This window comes from Lineus longissimus, chromosome 4, assembly GCF_910592395.1.
Source record: "Lineus longissimus chromosome 4, tnLinLong1.2, whole genome shotgun sequence".
In the NCBI taxonomy this organism is placed as follows: Eukaryota; Metazoa; Nemertea; class Pilidiophora; order Heteronemertea; family Lineidae; genus Lineus; species Lineus longissimus.
This window is the reverse complement of record NC_088311.1, coordinates 19,472,456-19,492,467: the sequence shown is the minus strand read 5'-3', so window position 1 is coordinate 19,492,467 and position 20,012 is coordinate 19,472,456. Positions and strand designations below refer to the sequence as shown.

Sequence of the window (20,012 nt, the reverse complement as noted above, 5' to 3'; positions counted from 1 at the left end):
ACTGTGCACAAAACCACATCAAACCTACTTATTTTTATTTTGAGTAGCTAAATGAGATATTGGTGTGTAGAAAAAGTGACAAAATCGTGTTTTTATGTATCGAAAATATTTGCTGAACAACATTTTCCGAATCCAACATGGCTGCGCCCATGAAAGTGTAAAATTTCACATTTTCTCAAATTTTCTCTTAAATTTGCCTTATTTCAACCGTAATCAGCAAAATGTCGGCGAATGTTAGGAACATGGCTGTTGAGTCAATTGGAAAGGTGCTGTTGGATGAGAAAAGACCACTGAAAGAACGATTTAGAGCACTTTTTACCCTGAAAAACTTGGGAGGCCATGTTGCCATTCAGCAAATCGGAAGGTGTTTCTGTGATCCGTCAGAACTACTGAAGCATGAGTGTGCCTTTTGTCTGGGCCAGATGCAAGACACTGCTGCAATGCCCATTTTAATCAAATTGTTGAAAGACAGAAACAATGAATGTATTGTTAGACATGAAGCAGGTATGTAAACAATGCACTAAAATACTGCCTCAGTGACTGTGTCTGACCGCCTTCCTCTCGTTACGCCCTTCTATCTTACCAAGAACCAGTGTAAACAGTGAACCCAATTTTCTTTGATATGCATTGCGAAATTTCCATGCAACGGTTCAACGATTATCATGATCCTGCACAAAGATTGTCTGCTGCGTTTAGGCCTACTCTCCGTCTCTGATCAGTTGGCACTGGCGTATAAATACTTGTACATTTAGGCATTGTCTGGTAATCATCATTGATAAAAGTGTGCCAAGGCATGGCAAAGACTGTTAATCAATTCACCATTGTTTGCCAATTCTGTTTTTCAGGAGAAGCTTTGGGTGCTATTGGAAACAAAGATGCTCTAAACATGTTGGAAGAATTCAGCAGAGACCCAGTTGTAGAGGTAAGTTACTAAGTATTATAGATGGCTCAAGAAAATATTTTAACTACAAAGTTGTGAGATTCCGAGGAAAACTAAATGAGTGTTTCAGCTCAATAGTAAAATAAGCAGGGCACCTGCCTTTTGGATTTTCCATTTTTGTCCTACCTTTTTCACTGGTGGCTATTGCATTTCCGTAAAAGGTAGGGTGCTGCACCCCAAGACCTTACCTGCTGTATTGCCATAATCACAGCTGAATTTATTTTACACCTCAAGTTATTGTGTCTCTGTTTTTGCAGGTGGCTGAAACTTGCCAGTTGGCAGTTGGGAGAATCAGATGGCTCCACAGTCGAGACAGGTTCAATGAGGTATTGCCTGATAATCCCTACATGTCGGTTGACCCAGCACCACCATGCGAAGAAAGGGACGTGGACAGATTGAAGAAAACTCTGCTTAATGAAAACCTGTTCATATTCGAGAGATACAGAGCTTTGTTTTCTCTGAGGAACCAAGGTGGAAAGGATGCTGTTAGAGCTCTAGCTGAAGGTGAGAGTAGAAAATTTCTAAGAAGGTCCCAACATGTAAAAATTTAATGGGTTTAACTCAAAGAGATAAGATCTTTTGATTCTTATTGTAACTGTTAGCAATACCGTGAATTTTGTGCTTTTGAACAACCGGGCCCTGGTGTATCTATCACTCGGCTCTTCCCATTTAAAAACTTTATGAGTCCGGTCTTCTATTGAAGATTAGACAACAGTGCCAAAGAATGACTTTTTAGTCGACGCCACTTAAAGCAAGCTTGCAATTACGACAGTCCGTTAGCTAAAAACTGCAGTTCTTTACTCCAGGTCTGAACTGCAAGAGCGCATTGTTTCGACATGAGATTGCGTACGTCTTGGGACAGATGCAGGACCCCATCGCAGTCCCGTTCCTTACTGAAAATCTTTCGAAGCTGACGGAGCACCCGATGGTACGACACGAATGTGCGGAAGCCATTGGAGGTATCGGTACGAAAGAAGGCTTGGAGACGCTGCAGAAATTTCTGAACGACGAGCAGAGGGTGGTACGAGAAAGTTGCGAAGTCGCACTCGATATGTCCGAGTACCAGTTAAGTGACGAGTTTCAATACGCTGACGGACTTTGCAAATATACGGCGGAGGAGGACAAGCTTTTGGCATCGAACCTGAACTCATTATAACATTGGTCAGATTTGTTCCCGATATGGACATGGTAGTACACCACACCCCGATCAACCAAGTTGTCTAACATGTGCTTCTGTGATCTGTCTTAAAGTGTAGAAAAGTGGCTTGCTGACTTTTTGTTTTCATGTTTAGCCATTTAATCTCGTAATGTGTTGGTTTGGGTCGTGAGACCCGGTTTAAAAATCGCACTAGTGTTGCATATACAGAATTAGTCCATGCTGCGGTGTGTTTTCCATGGGCATGATGGGGGCCCACAACACTTGTATATAGTGTAAGCAGAAGCGACATTGTCTGGATAATTATCCTCGGACAGAGTGACACTAATCTTTATTGGAAAGCCTCTGAATCCTATCCTCCAGTCATGTTGCTTTTGTATATTTGACAACTTCAGAATATTACACTGCATTTATATAGTTAACCAATTGTACCAAATCCCCCACCCCGTTTTTAGCTCATCTCTGTTGAGTCTGTATGATAGTGCACAGTGTCTGTCATTGGTTAGCACAGCAAATTGTGTACATCAGGGGTATTGACGTTGTCCTGAAATTTTGATGTTATCTTACTAACCGCTTGGTTACTCGGGCTGTCTTATCTTCATAACACAATCATGTTTACTCATTATTTAAGCATTACCATATCTTGTGACACCCTGTATGCTAGTGTACATTGTACAGTGCGACTTGCTTCTAATATATGTCCTGTCACCGTCCTGTGTCTTTTAGCTGTGACGGCTGACTTCTTGTTCTGATTCACTATAACTGTTTTGTAGAAATCTCTTGGTTCGTAGGCAGTTGAGCCTGGTTGCTCAAAAGGCAACATCATAATTTTTATCATCAAGGCAGGTTATTGTCGTGATGGACTTCTGGACGTCATCTATAAATAATTATTGCTGGCCTTGAATGGTTTGCAGGCCAACCATTGTCTTTGTTTTCTTCCTCTCTGTTTTGATTCTTTTTGTTTCTTAGTTTATAAACTTGGCTGCTTTCGTCATGGGTTCGTAAGAAAAGCAATTTCATTCAAGTTCTGTCATTAGATTATTAAAGCTGAACTGTCACCCATGCACCTACCTAAATATTCTAATGGTTTTGGACAGGTGAGGGGCTTAGAGCCAGAGTGGGCTAACCCACATTTGATAATTTTTGAGAAATTGATGTGAAAGTTTGTTGATTTATTACCAAATGCCCAACTGGGTTAGACCTTCCTGTCGTGTTTAAAGGTATCCAGACCTGTTGCATATCGGGTATAACCCATCATTTGCCAAATGAGGGTTAGCCCACTCTGGCTGTAAGCACTTCAAGTGCATTTTTGAACCTTTGTAATTGAAATCCTGTATCTAATCAGTGACTTTTGAGTCTCCACATATTTATGCGCATTGGGGCTTCTCTTATTTATGAATCTATGCATTTACAGCATGGAGCAGTGTATACTGCTCTTAGTAGCAAATTTCAGTGCAACTTGAAGTGTAACCGTACTAGATATCATCAGGTGTGTTGACAAAAAGGAAAATTTTATTGAGAGATTAGCCTCAACTTGAATATTATGAGCTCCATAAACAATATTGTAGGAGGAAACCAGAGACCCCGGCTGTATAATAGATGACTTTTCAGCTCTAACAAACTATCAGCAATAACCACATTATTATTGTACTATATCTGTAGATGTGTCAGCAGTGTAAATGGCTCTTATTGTAATAAATATTGAATTATGTGGAAAACCTTGTTTGATATGATATTGTGACCTACGACTCTTTTCGATCTAACACTCAATTAGTGGTGCTTTGTTCACAGGTTGTGCTTTATTTACAACTTCCAATCAGATTTCTGACTTGAGTGAATTTCATTCCAAGTTGGGGTGATGGCCTACGACCTGGATAAAGATTTTGTTATGTCCGTCTTGTTCTCCTGAAGGTTATGTCACAACCTGGGCACTTTATCCATATAATTGTACCACTGAAAACAGTGTCCATGACTCCATGAGCTGAAGCGCTAGGATACGATAGAACAGTTTCCTAGTGGGAATATTAGGGCAGTTGCCATCCTAAAATCAATGTATCATTTCACCTTCAGAGGCAGCGTTTCAACCACACAGTATGAAGACATGATGGGACCAATCTAACTGCTCATGCCTTGCCCTCGAAAGGTAGAGTTTCAACCAGACCGTATGAAGACAGAATGGGACCAATCTAACTGCTCATGCCTTGCCCTCGAAAGGTAGAGTTTCAACCAGACCGTATGAAGACAGAATGGGACCAATCTAACTGCTCATGCCTTGCCCTCGAAAGGTAGATTTTCAACCAGACCGTATGAAGACAGAATGGGACCAATCTAACTGCTCATGCCTTGCCCTCGAAAGGTAGCGTCTCAACGAAACAGTATCAAGGCTGGATGGTACCAATCTAACTACTGATATCTTGCCCTCGAAAAGGCACGACAAACGGGTTACCACAGTTGGGTAGTAATTGTGGGTTGGTACATGGAGCACCACTACAGAATCTGCTTCTGGAAAAGCCTGCTGTCTTTCTTCAAGAAATGAATAAATACTTTTTGAATAATTCTTTATATAATATCAACACAATCACCAATAACAATATAAAATTGCTACATGTATGAATATACATTGTGTATATCAATATTTAAAAATCATGCCATGTTAAAAGAGTTCTATGTGTCATGTCTTTCCTTGACATCGTTCATGAAATTGGTGAAGCATACAATGTCTGCAGAATAATCAAGATAGTCAATTAAACTAATTAGTTTAATTTGGCCTGGCAACAAATGAAATTATGTGTATAGTTATAAAATTACATTTAAATTCAACTAATTAAAGACACTGATTGTCATTGAAGATTGTCTGTGGGATGTCATCTATTCAATGATTGTCTCTTAAAGGCCAACACCGTTTTCATTAAAAATTTGAAATTTGTAACTGAATTTGAAAATTCCTGATTGCCTAAATATGTGGTAAATATTAACTATTGACTATATATTATCATAATTGGAAATTCTAAAACACCTGGGTTAATAATGAACCGCACTTTACAGCTTCAATGCACTATGCGCCAACAAAGCCTCGTTTTGAATTGAGCTGTTATGGTCAGGCAACCATTGGCTTGGTGCAAAATATGGAAGCAGTCAAAAAGCACTATTCGTTATATGACCTAAGATGTTTAAGAATAGAAATTGATACCTCACCGTTGGTATTAATTGTCTTGCCATAAGCGCTTGGGTGGAGCTAAAATGTTGACCAAAACCTCGGCCACCTCCACCCTCACAGTTATGGTGAGACAACCAATACCTCAAGTCCAGTATTAATTCCTTTAGCCACCATAAAAATTTGTACTATTATTATTATCACGATTACCAATAGTGTATAAAGTTAAATGCAACCCAATATAAAGATTCTAGTTGCACATCAATGTCCCTAAAACAATTTCTTCTTCGATTGATTCTTGTAGTACATCGTAGCGAGCAACACTGCACCATTGAGAGTTCCAGCAACGAAGAAGTTGGTCATCAGGATTTTGTCAGCGATGGTCAAGATGTTGACGAAAAAACGACCTGTAAAATAAATTAAGCGTGATATCGGGTTGAGTTCAGAAGCTGTCTGTACTAGTAGTTCAATCCTGTTGGAGTCGTTTTTTCGAGTTCCCCTCAGGTAGTTGATTATGTAGCCAATGAGCTGCATCAGATGTAATCGCCAATTTAGTTATTTTTACCATCCAGCAAGTCTAAATAAAGACTTGTACTATGACTGGATCTCCTTAATCTAAATCAAACCTTACCATAACTTGTTGATACAGCAATAAACCAAGTCAGTGTACTGAGCTTGCCAGCATCTTTTGATATAAGTAAAGATTGAAGCTGGATCACTTTACTCGTACTCGCAATAGGGAGGTTGCAGCTCTGTTAAAGAAAAGGGAGTAATTTACCAATGATATCGAGAAGAAATAACAATTCAACCACTTTGACATGATGGACCGATATTGCGGTCCACAACATTGTGATGCATGCTAAGACAGACAAAAGTTTTTGTTCCAATGCAACATGATCCAATGTACCTCGATGAATTATGAAATGCATGACATAACCTCGTTGCCACGAATGACACAAAAGATAGCCATAGTCCACCAAATAGCATTGAGGAGCATCCACCAAATAGCATTAAGGAGCGTCCACCAAATAGCATTAAGGAGCGTCCACCAAATAGCATTAAGGAGCGTCCACCAAATAGCATTAAGGTGCGTCCACCAAATAGCATTAAGGAGCGTCCACCAAACAGCATTAAGGTGCGTCCACCAAATAGCATTAAGGAGGGTCCACCAAATAGCATTAAGGAGCGTCCACCAAATAGCATTAAGGAGCGTCCACCAAATAGCATTAAGGTGCGTCCACCAAATAGCATTAAGGAGCGTCCACCAAATAGCATTAAGGAGGGTCCACCAAATAGCATTAAGGAGGGTCCACCAATTAGCATTCAGGAGCGTCCACCAAATAGCATTCAGGAGCGTCCACCAAATAGCATTCAGGAACGTCCCAAAGTGAAATGGTTATAAAATCTTAACAAGGATATTATGTCAAATAAATTTATCTGACCCGAGAAAATCTCAGCGAAGTTTACCATTAGAATTGACCTCATCCACGAAGGCACCAAACCAGAGGCTATAGCAAATACAGCACCATTATATCTGGAGAAAATGTCAAGGAAAGATATTCGCAGGACACTGGCGTTGATCCAGGGGGGTACAAGATGCACGTCCCCTTTTCTATGAAAATCTTTGAAACTGACAACGAATTTTCATGAGAAATGCAGAGTACACCCACTCTTTTTCTGGATCCTTGATCCACCCCTTGGACAGCAGAAGATTGCCTGAATTATTTATATCTGTTTAAATTACCTGGCCTAAAATGACTATCCTGTCACCTCTGAATCAGAAGTTAATTTGAGCATGTCGAATTGCTGGCACTGGGGAGCATTAGATGAGTCTCTCCTTCAACTCCTTCTCCTTCATTTCTAATGTTTTGTAACATCAGTAGAACCTCCCTTAACAGACACCTCTCTATTAAGGATGCTCTCTCTATTAAGGACACTAGTTTTGGTCCCAAATTGGGTGTTTCCATTCAATTTGACCTCTCTAATCAGGACACCTCTCTATTAAGGACAGTACTTGTCAGTCTCTAGGGTGTTCTTAATAGAGAGGTTCTACTGTACAACCAATATAAAAAGGATACAAAGCGAAATATAGAAGTAAAGACGGATGAAGTTGATCTCTGGTGTAAATAACTACAAGTGCCAGGATAAGACCTATAAGAGAAAACAACAACATTGATTTACAATTTCGCAAGAGAGCAAGTGAAATTGTCAACCCACATTTAGTATGAGGGAATGTGACAGTCCGGAATTATATGAGGGGAGAAGAGTTGTGCCCATCGTGTTGTCCCATTATTAGGAAGACAACATAAAATGGACACATGATGGAGTATGTCAAATAAAATGGACAATTCTCAGCTGCATAATTGGTTCTGATTCTATTCAATTTTAAAAGTGCATCATGCTTTTTCTGACACCTAGTAGTTCCTTTGGCAAGGATATACTCACATTGTATCATGAGGACTGGAAGCTCAATCAATGAAGTCCATGGATAGTTGTTGGCAAACTGGTAGGAAAAGCTCATCGACCAGCTGCAAGCCAAACATAGATGTATATTTTAGATACAATTTCATAAAAGAAGACAACCAATCGTTATTTGAAACAAGATATTTTCAATCAATCAATCAATCAATCAATCAATTCATCATTTAACGCTTCCAAGCCACATTTGGGGTTTTGCTTGAGATTGGTGACCCCGCAGTGAAACGGTGAAAGAAATCTTATAACCAGCAACATGAAGATCTTGGCTTGAAAATTTACAGTGGCCAAAAATCAGTCTAGTGCGATGCATTGATTTCACTTTACAATCTCAGAGTTATCTGCTAAGTAAATTACTCCTGGTGACATGCAACTTGTAGTCATGGTACTGGGTCACAAATTTGACAAGGACAAAGTGCAACATGTGCAAAGCAAAAACATGAATTTCACATTCAAATCTAAAGAATAAACGCTGACAAAAATCTTTGGGTATCTGAAAAAAATCAAACGTGTTTTGGTTATTCTTCAAGGCTGCCACCAAGAACAACAACATTGAACCAATCATAAAGATAAAAAATTTAAATTGAAAAGAAAAATGTATAAGTTGTCCCAAAAGTGCAAATCTATGTTAATAGGGAGGTTGAGAACAGCGACTTATCACATAACACTCTGTAGAAAGAGTAAGAATTTTGTGTACATTTTTATCAATAGGCCTATTTGATAAGGATCTGTGATAATTCCCCGACCTCAACCTCTCTATTATTGCATAGTCAGACGAAGACTGTGTGCACAAAAATATCAACGGTGATGGATTAGCAACGTCACAGGCTACCAGCTAGACACTAGGGTATTGTATTGTTGTGGCAAAGGTGCGACATCCCTGTCTGACCCCATCAATTGTCACAGTAAACAAAACGGTAATAAATTGACATTGCAAACTGCAGTACCAACTCACATAAAGCAAAGCTGAATATAAAACTTTAGAAGGATTGATTACTCAGCCCTTACAACATGTATTTCAATTACCTCTACGCATTGAAATGTCCCTGAAAAATGAACATTCTTTAATTTACTCCATACGTTGACAATAATTAAAGCAGCTCTGTCATGTGGCAGAAAAAGGAATCTAATCAGCAATGTAACAAATGATACAAAATTTTCTACGCTAGTGGTTAATTATCTGATTTAGATTGTTTGATACAATACATAATAATGCTATCAAATTGTGATAATAAATACATATTTTGAATTATGGATAAAACATGGACAATTCATCGGATAGAAAAAGTTCAGTGTTGTACGTGTCATTGTCTGGTGTCACTGAAACTGCACAGATTTATGAGTGAAACTTATCCTGTCATTGCCTGTGTGAGGTTTTTTCTGGGCCATTCAAAACTCTTTTTATAAGCATTTCATGACTGAATTTCTTTAACTTTCACTTCAGATGCAGGGGCAGGCGCCCTAGTTTTTGTGCTGAATATTCAATTCAAGCTCAATATTATGCACATGGTCATTTCATGTCATTTAACATGTTCAATTTCGCAAGACAATGTTGATGATGGTCATGACATCATGTTCCGGCTTGGCTTTTATCTTCATTTCATAGTGATTATTCAACAGGTCTTATATCTGTGAAATTAGAGTATACTCACCACCACGTCTCCATCAAGACGCTAGTTAGGTTTATCCCTTTACTGCTGTTGGCCCGCCAGATCATCATTATTTGAGGTAGCTTCATGACAAGGCTGACGCCAAACACGTACACCCTCACCAGGATGATGAGGGCGTGGACCCATTGAGCTGCCATTGGTTACTGATGACTGTTACTTCCCGACTGCAGTGCAAAAGCAAAAAAAAGTCAATAGGCCGATCTTATTTAGTTATTATCAGTGAAAAATATGGCGTTAATCTCAACCACACCCGGCCACGCTGATACGATGCGCTTACGAACTTGTCTGAAATGAGTGATTATTGTACAGTAGCTGCGACCTGCGACAATTTTTGCTCGCATGCCTGTGCAGTGGGCGTGGTTAAAACTGATAGGCGCTAGATTTGACAGGTCACAGCAGTACCGCTTGTCTCGCAGTTACCTGGGCATTGGATGACCACGAAAAGCTATGATTTTGATTGTAGTTTAGGAGCCGAGAAAAAATGATGCTTCTTTATGCCAAATTGCGCCTTGCGCGCGGTGCACGACGACCATCGCCCCGGCCCATGCCGACTTGCCGTGCCAACTAGTCCCATATATGTAAATAGTCTCAGGCCATGTAAAATTGATCATGTAGGTCACTTATTAGCTCTGATCTTCTTCTGCACACTTGTCTATACTTATTACCTTCAGTGCTGCTGGGAAATTCCTGAAATGATGAATGTTGGATCTCCTTCCGTATGGCATGTATGAGGGAATTCCTAGGAATTCCCCAACTGTGGGAACCCCGGGATTTCCCACTGTCAAAACCAAAACGAGGCTCTGTTTTACGGGCACCTGCTCTCTCTGCCCCTGCTACATTGTACGCCATCTTGGTAAAAATTCTGGCTTTTCCGAACAACCCCGAAAGTGTCCGAGCATTTTACGAAAGTTGATTGGCTAAGAATGATCAGGTGACTAAACCAATTCTAAAATTAGGTATTCTATGAATACTGTGTAACAGCGTCAAATGAGAAACGACCAATTGTTGAAGGAGATTGATTTGTGTTGACAACATGGCAACCAGAAAAGGAAAAACTCCGAAATTGGATGATAAAAAAGGCAAAAAGTCGGAAGATCCGACGCCTGTTGAAGATAAGAAAGAGCTTGATGATATAGCAACTACTGAAGGTGGGCCCACTCCTGAAGTTGAGGAGCCACCTCCAAAGGAACCAACACCAGAGCCAGTTTATGATGAGCCCACACTCACTGAATTGATTGTTGAAAGGTACAGGACGTCCCAAAAAAACCCAACTTACTCTCGTTACTGACAGGGTAACGCTAGAGGCTTCAATCATGATGTTGTTTAATGCAGAACTGGGCATGTTCAGGCCGATCACGACATCGCGTGGTCGCTCAATATTACTTGTCTTTATACCCGGTTCACCGATACTGTGCACTGCAGCCAACGAAATCAAGTCAAAACAAATGAAAATTGTGGATTGAAAGAATTGATTCTTGTCTTCCGTGTAAGAGCTATTTCTGATGGCCGTGATCCCTTTGAAATGCTGTTTATCCTTCCCAGAACTTATGGCCAATTAGCACAAAGTGCAAAGTCTTAAAAAGTAAATAACTATTTACCCAGTAGGCCTATAAAGGCATTTAGACAAGGGCATCTTGGATCTTTGGCACTTGAAATTGATTTAACAAGAGTTGACAGACATATCTGATGAAATGACCTGTCTTGTTGGGATCGGACTGTAAACAAACTGAAACATTCTACATTTAATTTTTCAGTTATGATGGAGAAAAAGAGAAAGGACTTTACGAAGGGGATGGAAAAGCTGACTTCACAGGAGGCCATCTCTATGAGGTTTGTGGTCTATTGTTCACATTTGTGAGGCCAATTCATTGCCCTCTTTAGTAAATCAGGCCTCTTTAATCATGTGATCCTCAAATTATGTTTTCATATGTAACCCCCATCTTCACCCTCAAGGTTTGCTGTGTTCCTGGGTTCCTATCACTGCAGTAACACCATGTGGGAAGCAGTAAGTTTTGGCAAATTTTTGGAAGTCCAGAATGTCATAAGCCCTCACATCAGAGAACATCTATTGGTCAATTCAGATTATTTTTATTACTGATGACTGCTTATTGCTCTGTTGTGTCATGTGCTTTTTTTGCACAGAGTTATTCTTGATTGATATGTTGTATTTCATGAATTTTGGGTCCAAATTATTTATTCAAATATTCATGCAGATGGAAATTATGCACATTGACACCTTTTGGTACAAAGTCAATTTAGAAGATGCTTTCAAAGCAAAATCTTTACTCTTCACTGGCTTGAAATGAAATGTTTTCAAATTTCAGGGCAATTTTTCTGAAGGTCTCATGCATGGAAAAGGGAAGTACACTTGGGCAAATGGAGTTATCTTTGAGGTAAGTTGATACATCATATATTGCACATGTATGCAATTCTAATTAAAAAGCAGATGATGAAGCCATCCAACATTACAGGGCCGAGGGGTGCCCTCCAGAGGTTGCCAAAAAACATGCTTTTTGTGTGAAAAATGCTGAATAGTTTTTTTTTTCCCCACAGAGAGCCTGGTGCCTCTCCCCATGAACAAGTTAAAAATGGCCCTGCACTTTTCTGTACCACTAAATTTACTATCAAGCAACTCTCTGCTGAAATCACTTGCAAGTGCCTGTGTGCCTTTTTCATTGAAATAATGAGCTATCATTATCACACATATTACAAATTCAATTGGACTTAAAATATTCCACCTTTTCTCTGCAGGGAGAATTCTTCAGAAATCAAGTGACGGGAAAAGGCGTTTACACCTGGCCTGATGCTAGTACCTATGATGGTGATGTTGTCAACGGCATTCGACATGGCTTTGGAACGTTTAAAACAAGAGATGAGAGACTGAGTTATACTGGAGAGTGGTTCAATGGAAAGCGACATGGAAAGGTGATAATATGTTTTGGACGCTAAAGGTGGAGTGCCTCCAGATACTGCCGGTGTGACTCTTTTGATAACTACAGGGTGTTTTTTTCAGTTTGTGACTCGACCGCAAACTCCCCTAAATACTGAAACTTAGTAAAAGTTATTAGTACTGGGCCACCATATCGAGACACTCTTCCTTAAACTGAGGCACATTTCAAGAGGGTAGAGTCAATCTTGAAAAAAATTGTACCAAAGGTACTGAAGGAACACTTTCAAACAAATTCCAATGATGATTTGACATTTATATGCAGTTTTTAGTACTCTGGTGTTCCCAAGAGTATCGCTGCATATGACACCTAAATCCCTAGCATGAACAGTATACATGTAGTTACACAGTGATAACTGTGTATTAACTGGGTTACATCAGGAAAACAACACAACCCTTATCCAGTTACGTCTGGCAATTTGAAGTACCGGTGTAGCTTGGTGACAAATAGCTTGCTTAGTTGACTTTAAAATTTTTTTTTTCCTTTTTTACTTTTAGGGCCGTATCAACTACGACAGAGATGGCAATTCATATTATGAAGGCGACTGGTGTAAGAACATTCGTCACGGTTGGGGCACCAGGCGTTATCCCTCGGGGAATCTTTACGAGGGCATGTGGTTCAACAACATACGTCATGGCGAGGGAACCATGAGATGGTTGGACCGTGACGAGATGTATAATGGAAAATGGGAAGATGGCATTCAGGTATAGATTAATAGAATGTGTTAACGTCCCTTGTATGACTCGAAGGTTGTCAGTTTGAATAGCAATATCAATTGGTTGAGGTTTTTCCGTTCTCCAGAAACCTATGCGACTCGGTTGTGAAAAAATGCCTCGCCGAGAACTTCCCTGCATTGCAATGGTTAAACTTGTTGATAACAAATTCCTTTCATTGCTCCCTTTGCAGCATGGCCTTGGTCAACACATCTGGTTCCTGCGGCGAGTTGGTGGCTCCCAGTATCCTCTTAGGAATATGTATGATGGCGAGTTCGTTAAGGGGGTGCGCGATGGTTTCGGAATCTTCTATTACGCCAACGGAGCCAAGTATGAAGGTTGCTGGAAGGATAACATGAAGGAAGGCAAGGTGGGTAGCTATAGGTTTCAATAAATGATATTTGGTGAGATTATAAGGTTTAGTAGGAGGAAACCAGAGATCCCAAGAAAAACATACGGTGTCAGAGACCACAGAGAAAACGTGTGCTGGTAGAGAGCCTCTCCTGTCTATCGCATGAAGACATTCCCCCACTGGTTTTCGACCTCACCATTACAGAGGTGTGCAATTTGGTTTGTTGAAGATTTTTGGTTTGTTGACTGCACAAGCCAAGGTAACTGGATAAAGTGTGAATTGTGACCATACTACAAGTTATTTTGCCCTTACGGATTTTTCTACCAGTGTGTATTTCAAATAAAAAATATTTTTCAGGGGAAGTTTGTTTTCAAGAATGGTCGCATATATGAGGGTAACTTTGAGAAGGACCACATTTGTGAGTTTCCGTCGTTTACTATGGATGGTATCAATACCCCTGATATGACGATGATCCGGACAAGGACGCCCCTTCCCACAGGTATGGAGATTTTTCAACTTTTACAGTGAATTAGGATATCAGACTTTAAACCCAGAACTTATTTTACGATATAAATCTTCATATCAACCCTTGATTTCGTTGTCTTCAGAGGCCATGTCAGTCCACAGCAATGCGAGTAAGAACACCATGAGCCCCAGCTTCCAGCTCGATATCGACTCGCTGCTTCAGGATCTGGTTGACAGAGATCAAGAGGAGGAAGGAAGACAGGTATGCACTTTAACCCTTCGTTTACTAGGGACCGCAAACTGTAACCCACTTTTTGTGGCCCTAACTATTGCCAAGTGTAGCACGGCAAGTGCACTCCTCGTTTTCTGCAGAAGGCTATGGAATGACTGTAAAGGGCTTTGAAACAGGACAGTTGTAGAGTATAAAATTAAAATTTCCTTCTTTTATTCATGTCAAGGTGGTTTCTCTATCAATAACTTAGCTTTGTGGTCTTTTCTTTTTTCAGGTCATGTATGTTGTAATGCGTCATGTGACAAACTTGCGTAAGATCTACAATTTCTACAGCACCCTCGGTTACGATGCCAGTCCGGATAACACGTTCATTATGATTAGGATGCAGTACTGGAGATTCCTGAAGGACTGCCGGTTCCATCATCACGACTTGTCGCTGACTGAAATGGACCGCTTGACAAGTAAGTACATAAAGGCAACAATTAAATGCACAGTCTACACACTCGCCGTCGCTTTGAGATCAATGTCACATTACCCAAGCATTAACATACCTTTTCAAGAAACATTTAAAATATTTTTACCTTGACATTTCATGACAACTCAAGTCATTCCCTCAGGAGAAAGTGTCTTGGTTCTTCTATTGACTGCTCGGGGGAGCAATCGAAATAGATATCATCGAACAGATGAATCTCACCACAGGACTTGCTCTTGCCTATGAAGTCTCTTTTTAAAATCAACCAAGTCAAGATGTAGTACATGTTTCCTTCCAGATACTGAAGTGGATGTGATGAACCTTCATAATCCCGATCAACAGATCCTGTTCCGGGAATTCGTCAATTACATCGTTATCCTGGCGTACCATATCTACCGTGAAGAATACGAGTGAGTGTGAGAATTTGTCTTCTGTGTCATTCCTAGGTAGTACTGTGCATCATCATGACTCGTCATCCTTTGGTAACCTTGAAGTCGTGGCCCCTGACGTCACGGATGCAATCATCTGCCCCATAATAGGGGGAAAAAAAGCAGGATGATAGCCAGACTTAGAAAGAAAGAAATCTTAGGTGAGGGTGCAAAAGTTGTGCTGGCAAGCCCCATTTTATGGATGGTTAATGATATTTTACCTTTTGTATTTACAGTGGTCCTGATCCATTGCTTGCCTGGTGTTTGTCAAAACTGATCGCCGACAACATTCTACCCAACGCCTGCCACGTGAATGGCTACTTCTACAACGAGACGAGGCGAGCAGTCCATGCACTGGTACACTTTTCCCAAGCGTACGAGGTGTACATGTGCCTGTGTACATCGAGGAAGCACATACCACATGAGCCTGTCCTTAAGATGAGACAGTTCCTATTCATGCTACAGGTAAGACTGAATAGATTGAAAAATGTTTAAAAAATCATGAACACAGTCACAATCATTTCGTCAGAAAATGTACTAAGAATAACACCTGCATATTAACTGTAAACCGCCAATTTTTGGGCCATTTTCTTCACAGATTTAAAAAATAATCTGGATTCGAGAATGAATTGTGACAGGAGTCAGTGGTCACAGGAATCTGCAATCAATATCAAAGACTGCACCACCCAGGGAATTCAATCAGCCACAAAACATTTCCTACATTTTCTTTCAGGATTATAAACTTGTGAATGAGGACCTCACTCCAAAGGCGATCATAGAAATCCTAGCCTTTGATGATCCAAGCGTCTGTGACGAGGACGGAGCCATCAACCTCGAACTTGAGATGACTTTCCTTGAGTTCTTCGAAGCACTGGTTGGTTGCTCCGAGCGCTATGTGACAGAGTTGGTCGTGAAGGACCCGAGTACCCCCAGGCCAAGCACCATACTTACCAGGGAGCAAAGTATGATGTCTCTTCCCTTGTCGCCTTCAAGAGTTGCAAGTCAGGTGAGGGTCTGATTGTTTTAATGTTAGGCAGGCATCCAGGGGCATTGGACTCGTGTCATATTTAGATGGTGGAGACCCCTGTGGACTGTGACACTATGGTGATGATGATGTTACTTCTGTCCTGATATGTAGCATATCTGGTGATGCACGGGTTGAATTTCAATACGGATCACACTAGATCAGACCCAAGAGCATATGCTCCAGAACTGCCCACTCTGGTACACTGAGCGACTGCTCACATAACCGTTGTATCAATGTAGACAAAGCTCTGGGGATCAAGGGAGGAACATGAGACAACAGCTAGGTAGGCTTGATTCTTTAGTATAGCCATAAAAAGAAAACCAGACGCTAAAAAAAAGGAGAACTGTTAAATTCAGTGCAGTGGAGCTTTAATTTTGAATTGGTTTTTTTTTCAGGGAGACGATCAACATGAGAATGGCACCGGAAATGTCACCCCTCAAATCTCTATCACTCCTGCAATGTCTTCCCCAACCAGAGTCCTATCGTCTGCTGGTACAACGCATAAGACGGCAGATGGGAAAACTGAGGTAAGGATGATTTTCATTCAAATTTCATAGCCTGATCTGTTCATGTCTAAATGAGAAAAATTGGTTTTTCCCTTGAAAATTCTGCCGATCATTCTGCACGTACATTTTCCAGCCCAATTTTCCCACAGTGTTTTGCTTTGATTTGATTTGTTATTCGCAATCAGTCATCATGTTTTCATGGCTACATCTCAGAAACAAAAATTGCTTGTTGCAGAGGGCTTTAGGCTGTCAAGTATATAGTGATCACACGTTGCTATTTATTCCCTGCATTGCCATATTTCCGATTTTTTAATTTGTCGTGATCTTTTTCTAGGGTCACCCGTCTGTGTCGGGGCATGTGCCGGGTGGCTCAGATGCCCCCACGGGTGCAGCCAGTCAACACACAACTACCCACGGGAGTGCAAAACAGGCACATTCAGGTGAGATAATGGGTGATATGAATAAAGACTAGCAAATACTTTTACTCCGGTTTTGTACAGAAAGGCCTAGTGTAAATGTACATGGAGATTTAGATAAAAGCATTTGCTAGTCTTTATTCATATCACCCATGGTGACAACTAAACAGACTTTGCTTTTACTAGAGTTGACCCACTGGTTACCTTTAAGGACCATATAAAAGAGTTTGAAGAAAAATAGCACTTAATCAGTTCCCTGGAAGACTATGATGATGAAACACTTTGAGCAAGGACCTGTCCATAGAAAATTACTATATAAAAAACGAACTTTAATTTAATACTTGTATGATTTTTTCTTTTGCAGAGGCAGGTGTTGACCAGAAGAAGAGTGCCTCATTTGTGAGCTCAAATGCCGGAGAAGAGCCAGATGGAATGGGTCGGAGCATGGCGTCTATGACTGCACGTTCCGAGGCCATGGAATCCGATGTTGGAGGTGAGTTTTCTTTCCTTCTTTCTTAGCCATCGCCCCTGCACTTGGAGGTGTTATTATCCAGGGAGGATTCCTTCTACAAGACGGGATGAGTGTTATTACGTGCTACTGCTGTTAGGCACCAATTGGCAATTCGGTTAATAAAAGGGAAGGGATGATAAACTAAAAATCTATTTGACATGGCCTTGAGGCCAGGAGAAGGTAAATTGGGGTCTGTTGGTCAGTATTGCTAAATGCATTTTGAATAAGTTCTCAGATGTGTTGAAATTCTTACTTTGTTCTACAGCATCGAATTTTGGAATTTTTCATTTTTAGCTCACCTCTTAGCAGAGGTGAGCTTATCCCATACCATGGCGTCCGTCGTCCGTCGTCGTCGTCGTCGTCGTCGTCGTCGTCGTCGTCGTCGTCGTCGTCGTCGTCGTCCGTCGTCCGTTAGCAGGGCACGTTTCGTAACTGTTAGAGCTATTGAGTTGAAACTTAGTACACATGTACCCTTATGTAATGACACCTTGGAGACCAAGTTTCAGTCCGATTCGTTTCATGGTTTGGCCACCAGGGGGCCAAACGTTAAAAGTGAAAATATGCAATATCTCCCTTAATAGTAGTCGGGAAATTTTGAAAAAAATATGGTACGTACTTCTAGCAAAGGTGCATCATATATCCTCCGGGTTTTTGATTTGACCTCCTTTTCAAGGTCACAGAGGTCAAATGGTGTAAATTGGCCGTTAGGATGTAATGATGGCACGTTTCTAAACTGCAATGACTATTGATACCAAATTTGGTACACATTTACCCCTTAGTCAGGTGATCTCAGGGACCGAAGTTTGGTCCAATATGATTCACCACTTGACCACCAGGGGGCAAAATCCAAAAACCTTAAAAATGTGATTATTCCTTAACTTCTTGCCCGATTGCCACCAATTTGATATCATGGGTACATCTAACCACCATACAGTATATGTCACACAGGTTTTTAATTTGACCTTCTTGTCAAGGTCACAGAGGTCAAATGACGTAAATTCGCCGTCAGGACGTAACTATGGCACGTTTCTTAGCTGCAATGACTATTGATCACAAATTAAGTACACATGTACCCCTTGGTCAGGTGATCTCAGGTACCGAAGTTTGGTGCGATCTGATTTGCCGTTTGGCCTCCAGGGAGGGGGCCAAATCCTAAATTCATCAAAATGCCATTATTCCTAGTAATGACTTGCCCGATTGGCACCAATTTTATATCATAGGTACATCTAATTCTAACAACCATTCAATGTATCACCCGGGTCTTCTTTGATTTGACCTACTTTTCAAGGTCACAGAGGTCGAATGTACTGTAAATTGGCCATTTTGGGGAAATTGTAATTGCTTGGACCTACATCAAACCTAACACTACATGACACAATACCATGCTCTTTATCCATCTTTCCTCCACATGAGGTGAGCACAATGGCCCTGGCCATTTCATTTCAGAATCCGTCCAAGATGAGGGGGAAGAAGAGGAATTGGATGAAGCAACACGGCAGTTTAACTTTTGGACGCATCAAGTTCATATATTCTTTGTCAGGAAATTCTTTGCAATTGCACAAAAGATTGCAATACTCAAGTCCCTGGTCACAAAAACTATGATCGAGAAAAAACGGCAGGCGGAATTGGATGCGCGGAAGGCTGAGGCTGAGGCGGCCCTGGCCGCTCAGAAGGCTGCTGCAGCGGAGGAGATGGCAGCCACAGAGGTCGACGATGCTGCCAGCGGCATTGAGAAGGTTGTCTCCTTGGACGGGTCGAATACGGACAATCCAGAAATCACTGTGGAGAGTTAGACATATTATCAGTTCAGTCCTTGGGTTCAGACTCATTAGAAAAGAAATCTTTTTGAGTCATCTCTGGTAAAATGTGCGGCCAAGTGTGGACCCAGATATCATCTGAAAGGTGGAGACTTTAAAAAGCCTTCAGGTGACCCAGGTTGTTGCGAGTCGGATACATCATGATCGACCTTGTCACCACACCGCTAGTGCTGAGCACAATGCCTGAATCATCGCGACTCTCGCGGTCTCCTACTCCCTTTAAATATAGAGTATGAAATGTAAGAACAATGTTGGTCAGGATGTGCATGAATACTTATGGAATTTTGTATCCGTGATAGAGTCACGTGTTTATTTTCCAGAAATAGAAACCGTTTTGACGTATCCGACTTGCACTGCCTGGACGTGAACACTTGTTAAAAAGCTGATGATAACGAATTTCGAATTGTTTAGTTTGTAACATTTTTGGATATTTTTGTTGATGAATTGTACATTATTCTATTATTTTCATATTTTCCAACTATACAATCCGTCCATAAGTGATAATTTTGTTTTTTGTCTGAACCTGTAACAAGAGGCTACAGGATCTGGCCTTTAGCTGCTGTCTGTATCAGATATGGACACTAGCTATGGATCAGATCCTATGCAAGAGACCACAGGGCCTATGGCACCCAGAAATGTTGCCGCGCCAGGAAATGTATCATGCTGATACCAGTTTGGAATATGCCCATATCTATAACAAGAGGCCATAGGACCTGGCGCTCAGCTGATA

The 20,012-nt window shown here is 40.9% G+C and overlaps 3 protein-coding genes across 3 annotated transcripts; 2 read left to right on the top strand and 1 right to left on the bottom strand.

Annotated features, from left to right (window-relative positions):
* Positions 1 to 83: 83 nt before the first annotated feature.
* LOC135487080 (deoxyhypusine hydroxylase-like) lies at positions 84 to 3,805 on the top strand. Its single transcript, XM_064770423.1, has 4 exons — positions 84 to 504; positions 846 to 922; positions 1,198 to 1,444; positions 1,747 to 3,805. Exons 1-4 carry the CDS (start codon positions 222 to 224, stop codon positions 2,094 to 2,096), a joined length of 957 nt encoding a protein of 318 aa, XP_064626493.1. The 5' UTR covers positions 84 to 221; the 3' UTR covers positions 2,097 to 3,805.
* A 909-nt stretch (positions 3,806 to 4,714) lies between these two features.
* LOC135486253 (mannose-P-dolichol utilization defect 1 protein-like) lies at positions 4,715 to 10,138 on the bottom strand. The gene is made up of 7 exons (XM_064768922.1): positions 10,061 to 10,138; positions 9,378 to 9,559; positions 7,696 to 7,778; positions 7,329 to 7,401; positions 6,718 to 6,784; positions 5,882 to 6,002; positions 4,715 to 5,657 (listed from the first exon to the last, which is right to left on the bottom strand). Exons 2-7 carry the CDS (start codon positions 9,530 to 9,532, stop codon positions 5,521 to 5,523), a joined length of 636 nt encoding a protein of 211 aa, XP_064624992.1. The 5' UTR covers positions 9,533 to 9,559; positions 10,061 to 10,138; the 3' UTR covers positions 4,715 to 5,520.
* A 290-nt stretch (positions 10,139 to 10,428) lies between these two features.
* LOC135486531 (radial spoke head 10 homolog B-like) lies at positions 10,429 to 19,723 on the top strand. The gene is made up of 16 exons (XM_064769382.1): positions 10,429 to 10,640; positions 11,150 to 11,225; positions 11,720 to 11,788; positions 12,147 to 12,320; positions 12,841 to 13,047; positions 13,250 to 13,426; positions 13,766 to 13,907; positions 14,017 to 14,135; positions 14,380 to 14,566; positions 14,876 to 14,987; positions 15,242 to 15,470; positions 15,739 to 16,011; positions 16,428 to 16,559; positions 16,873 to 16,978; positions 17,319 to 17,447; positions 18,912 to 19,723. Exons 1-16 carry the CDS (start codon positions 10,429 to 10,431, stop codon positions 19,256 to 19,258), a joined length of 2,691 nt encoding a protein of 896 aa, XP_064625452.1. The 3' UTR covers positions 19,259 to 19,723.
* The last annotated feature ends 289 nt before the right edge of the window (positions 19,724 to 20,012 follow it).

Excerpts from the sequence above, each read along its gene's own strand:
- LOC135487080 (XM_064770423.1), top strand. The coding sequence starts at position 222 with ATGTCGGCGAATGTTAGGAACATGGCTGTTGAGTCAATTGGAAAGGTG. Across the intron at positions 923-1,197 it reads GCAGAGACCCAGTTGTAGAG|GTGGCTGAAACTTGCCAGTT; the intron begins GTAAGTTACTAA and ends CTGTTTTTGCAG. Across the intron at positions 1,445-1,746 it reads TGTTAGAGCTCTAGCTGAAG|GTCTGAACTGCAAGAGCGCA; the intron begins GTGAGAGTAGAA and ends TCTTTACTCCAG.
- LOC135486253 (XM_064768922.1), bottom strand. The coding sequence starts at position 9,532 with ATGGCAGCTCAATGGGTCCACGCCCTCATCATCCTGGTGAGGGTGTAC. Across the intron at positions 6,003-6,717 it reads GGATGAGGTCAATTCTAATG|AGCTGCAACCTCCCTATTGC; the intron begins GTAAACTTCGCT and ends TTTCTTTAACAG. Across the intron at positions 5,658-5,881 it reads TGCTGTATCAACAAGTTATG|GTCGTTTTTTCGTCAACATC; the intron begins GTAAGGTTTGAT and ends TTTATTTTACAG.
- LOC135486531 (XM_064769382.1), top strand. The coding sequence starts at position 10,429 with ATGGCAACCAGAAAAGGAAAAACTCCGAAATTGGATGATAAAAAAGGC. Across the intron at positions 11,789-12,146 it reads CAAATGGAGTTATCTTTGAG|GGAGAATTCTTCAGAAATCA; the intron begins GTAAGTTGATAC and ends TTTTCTCTGCAG. Across the intron at positions 14,988-15,241 it reads ATCTACCGTGAAGAATACGA|TGGTCCTGATCCATTGCTTG; the intron begins GTGAGTGTGAGA and ends TTGTATTTACAG.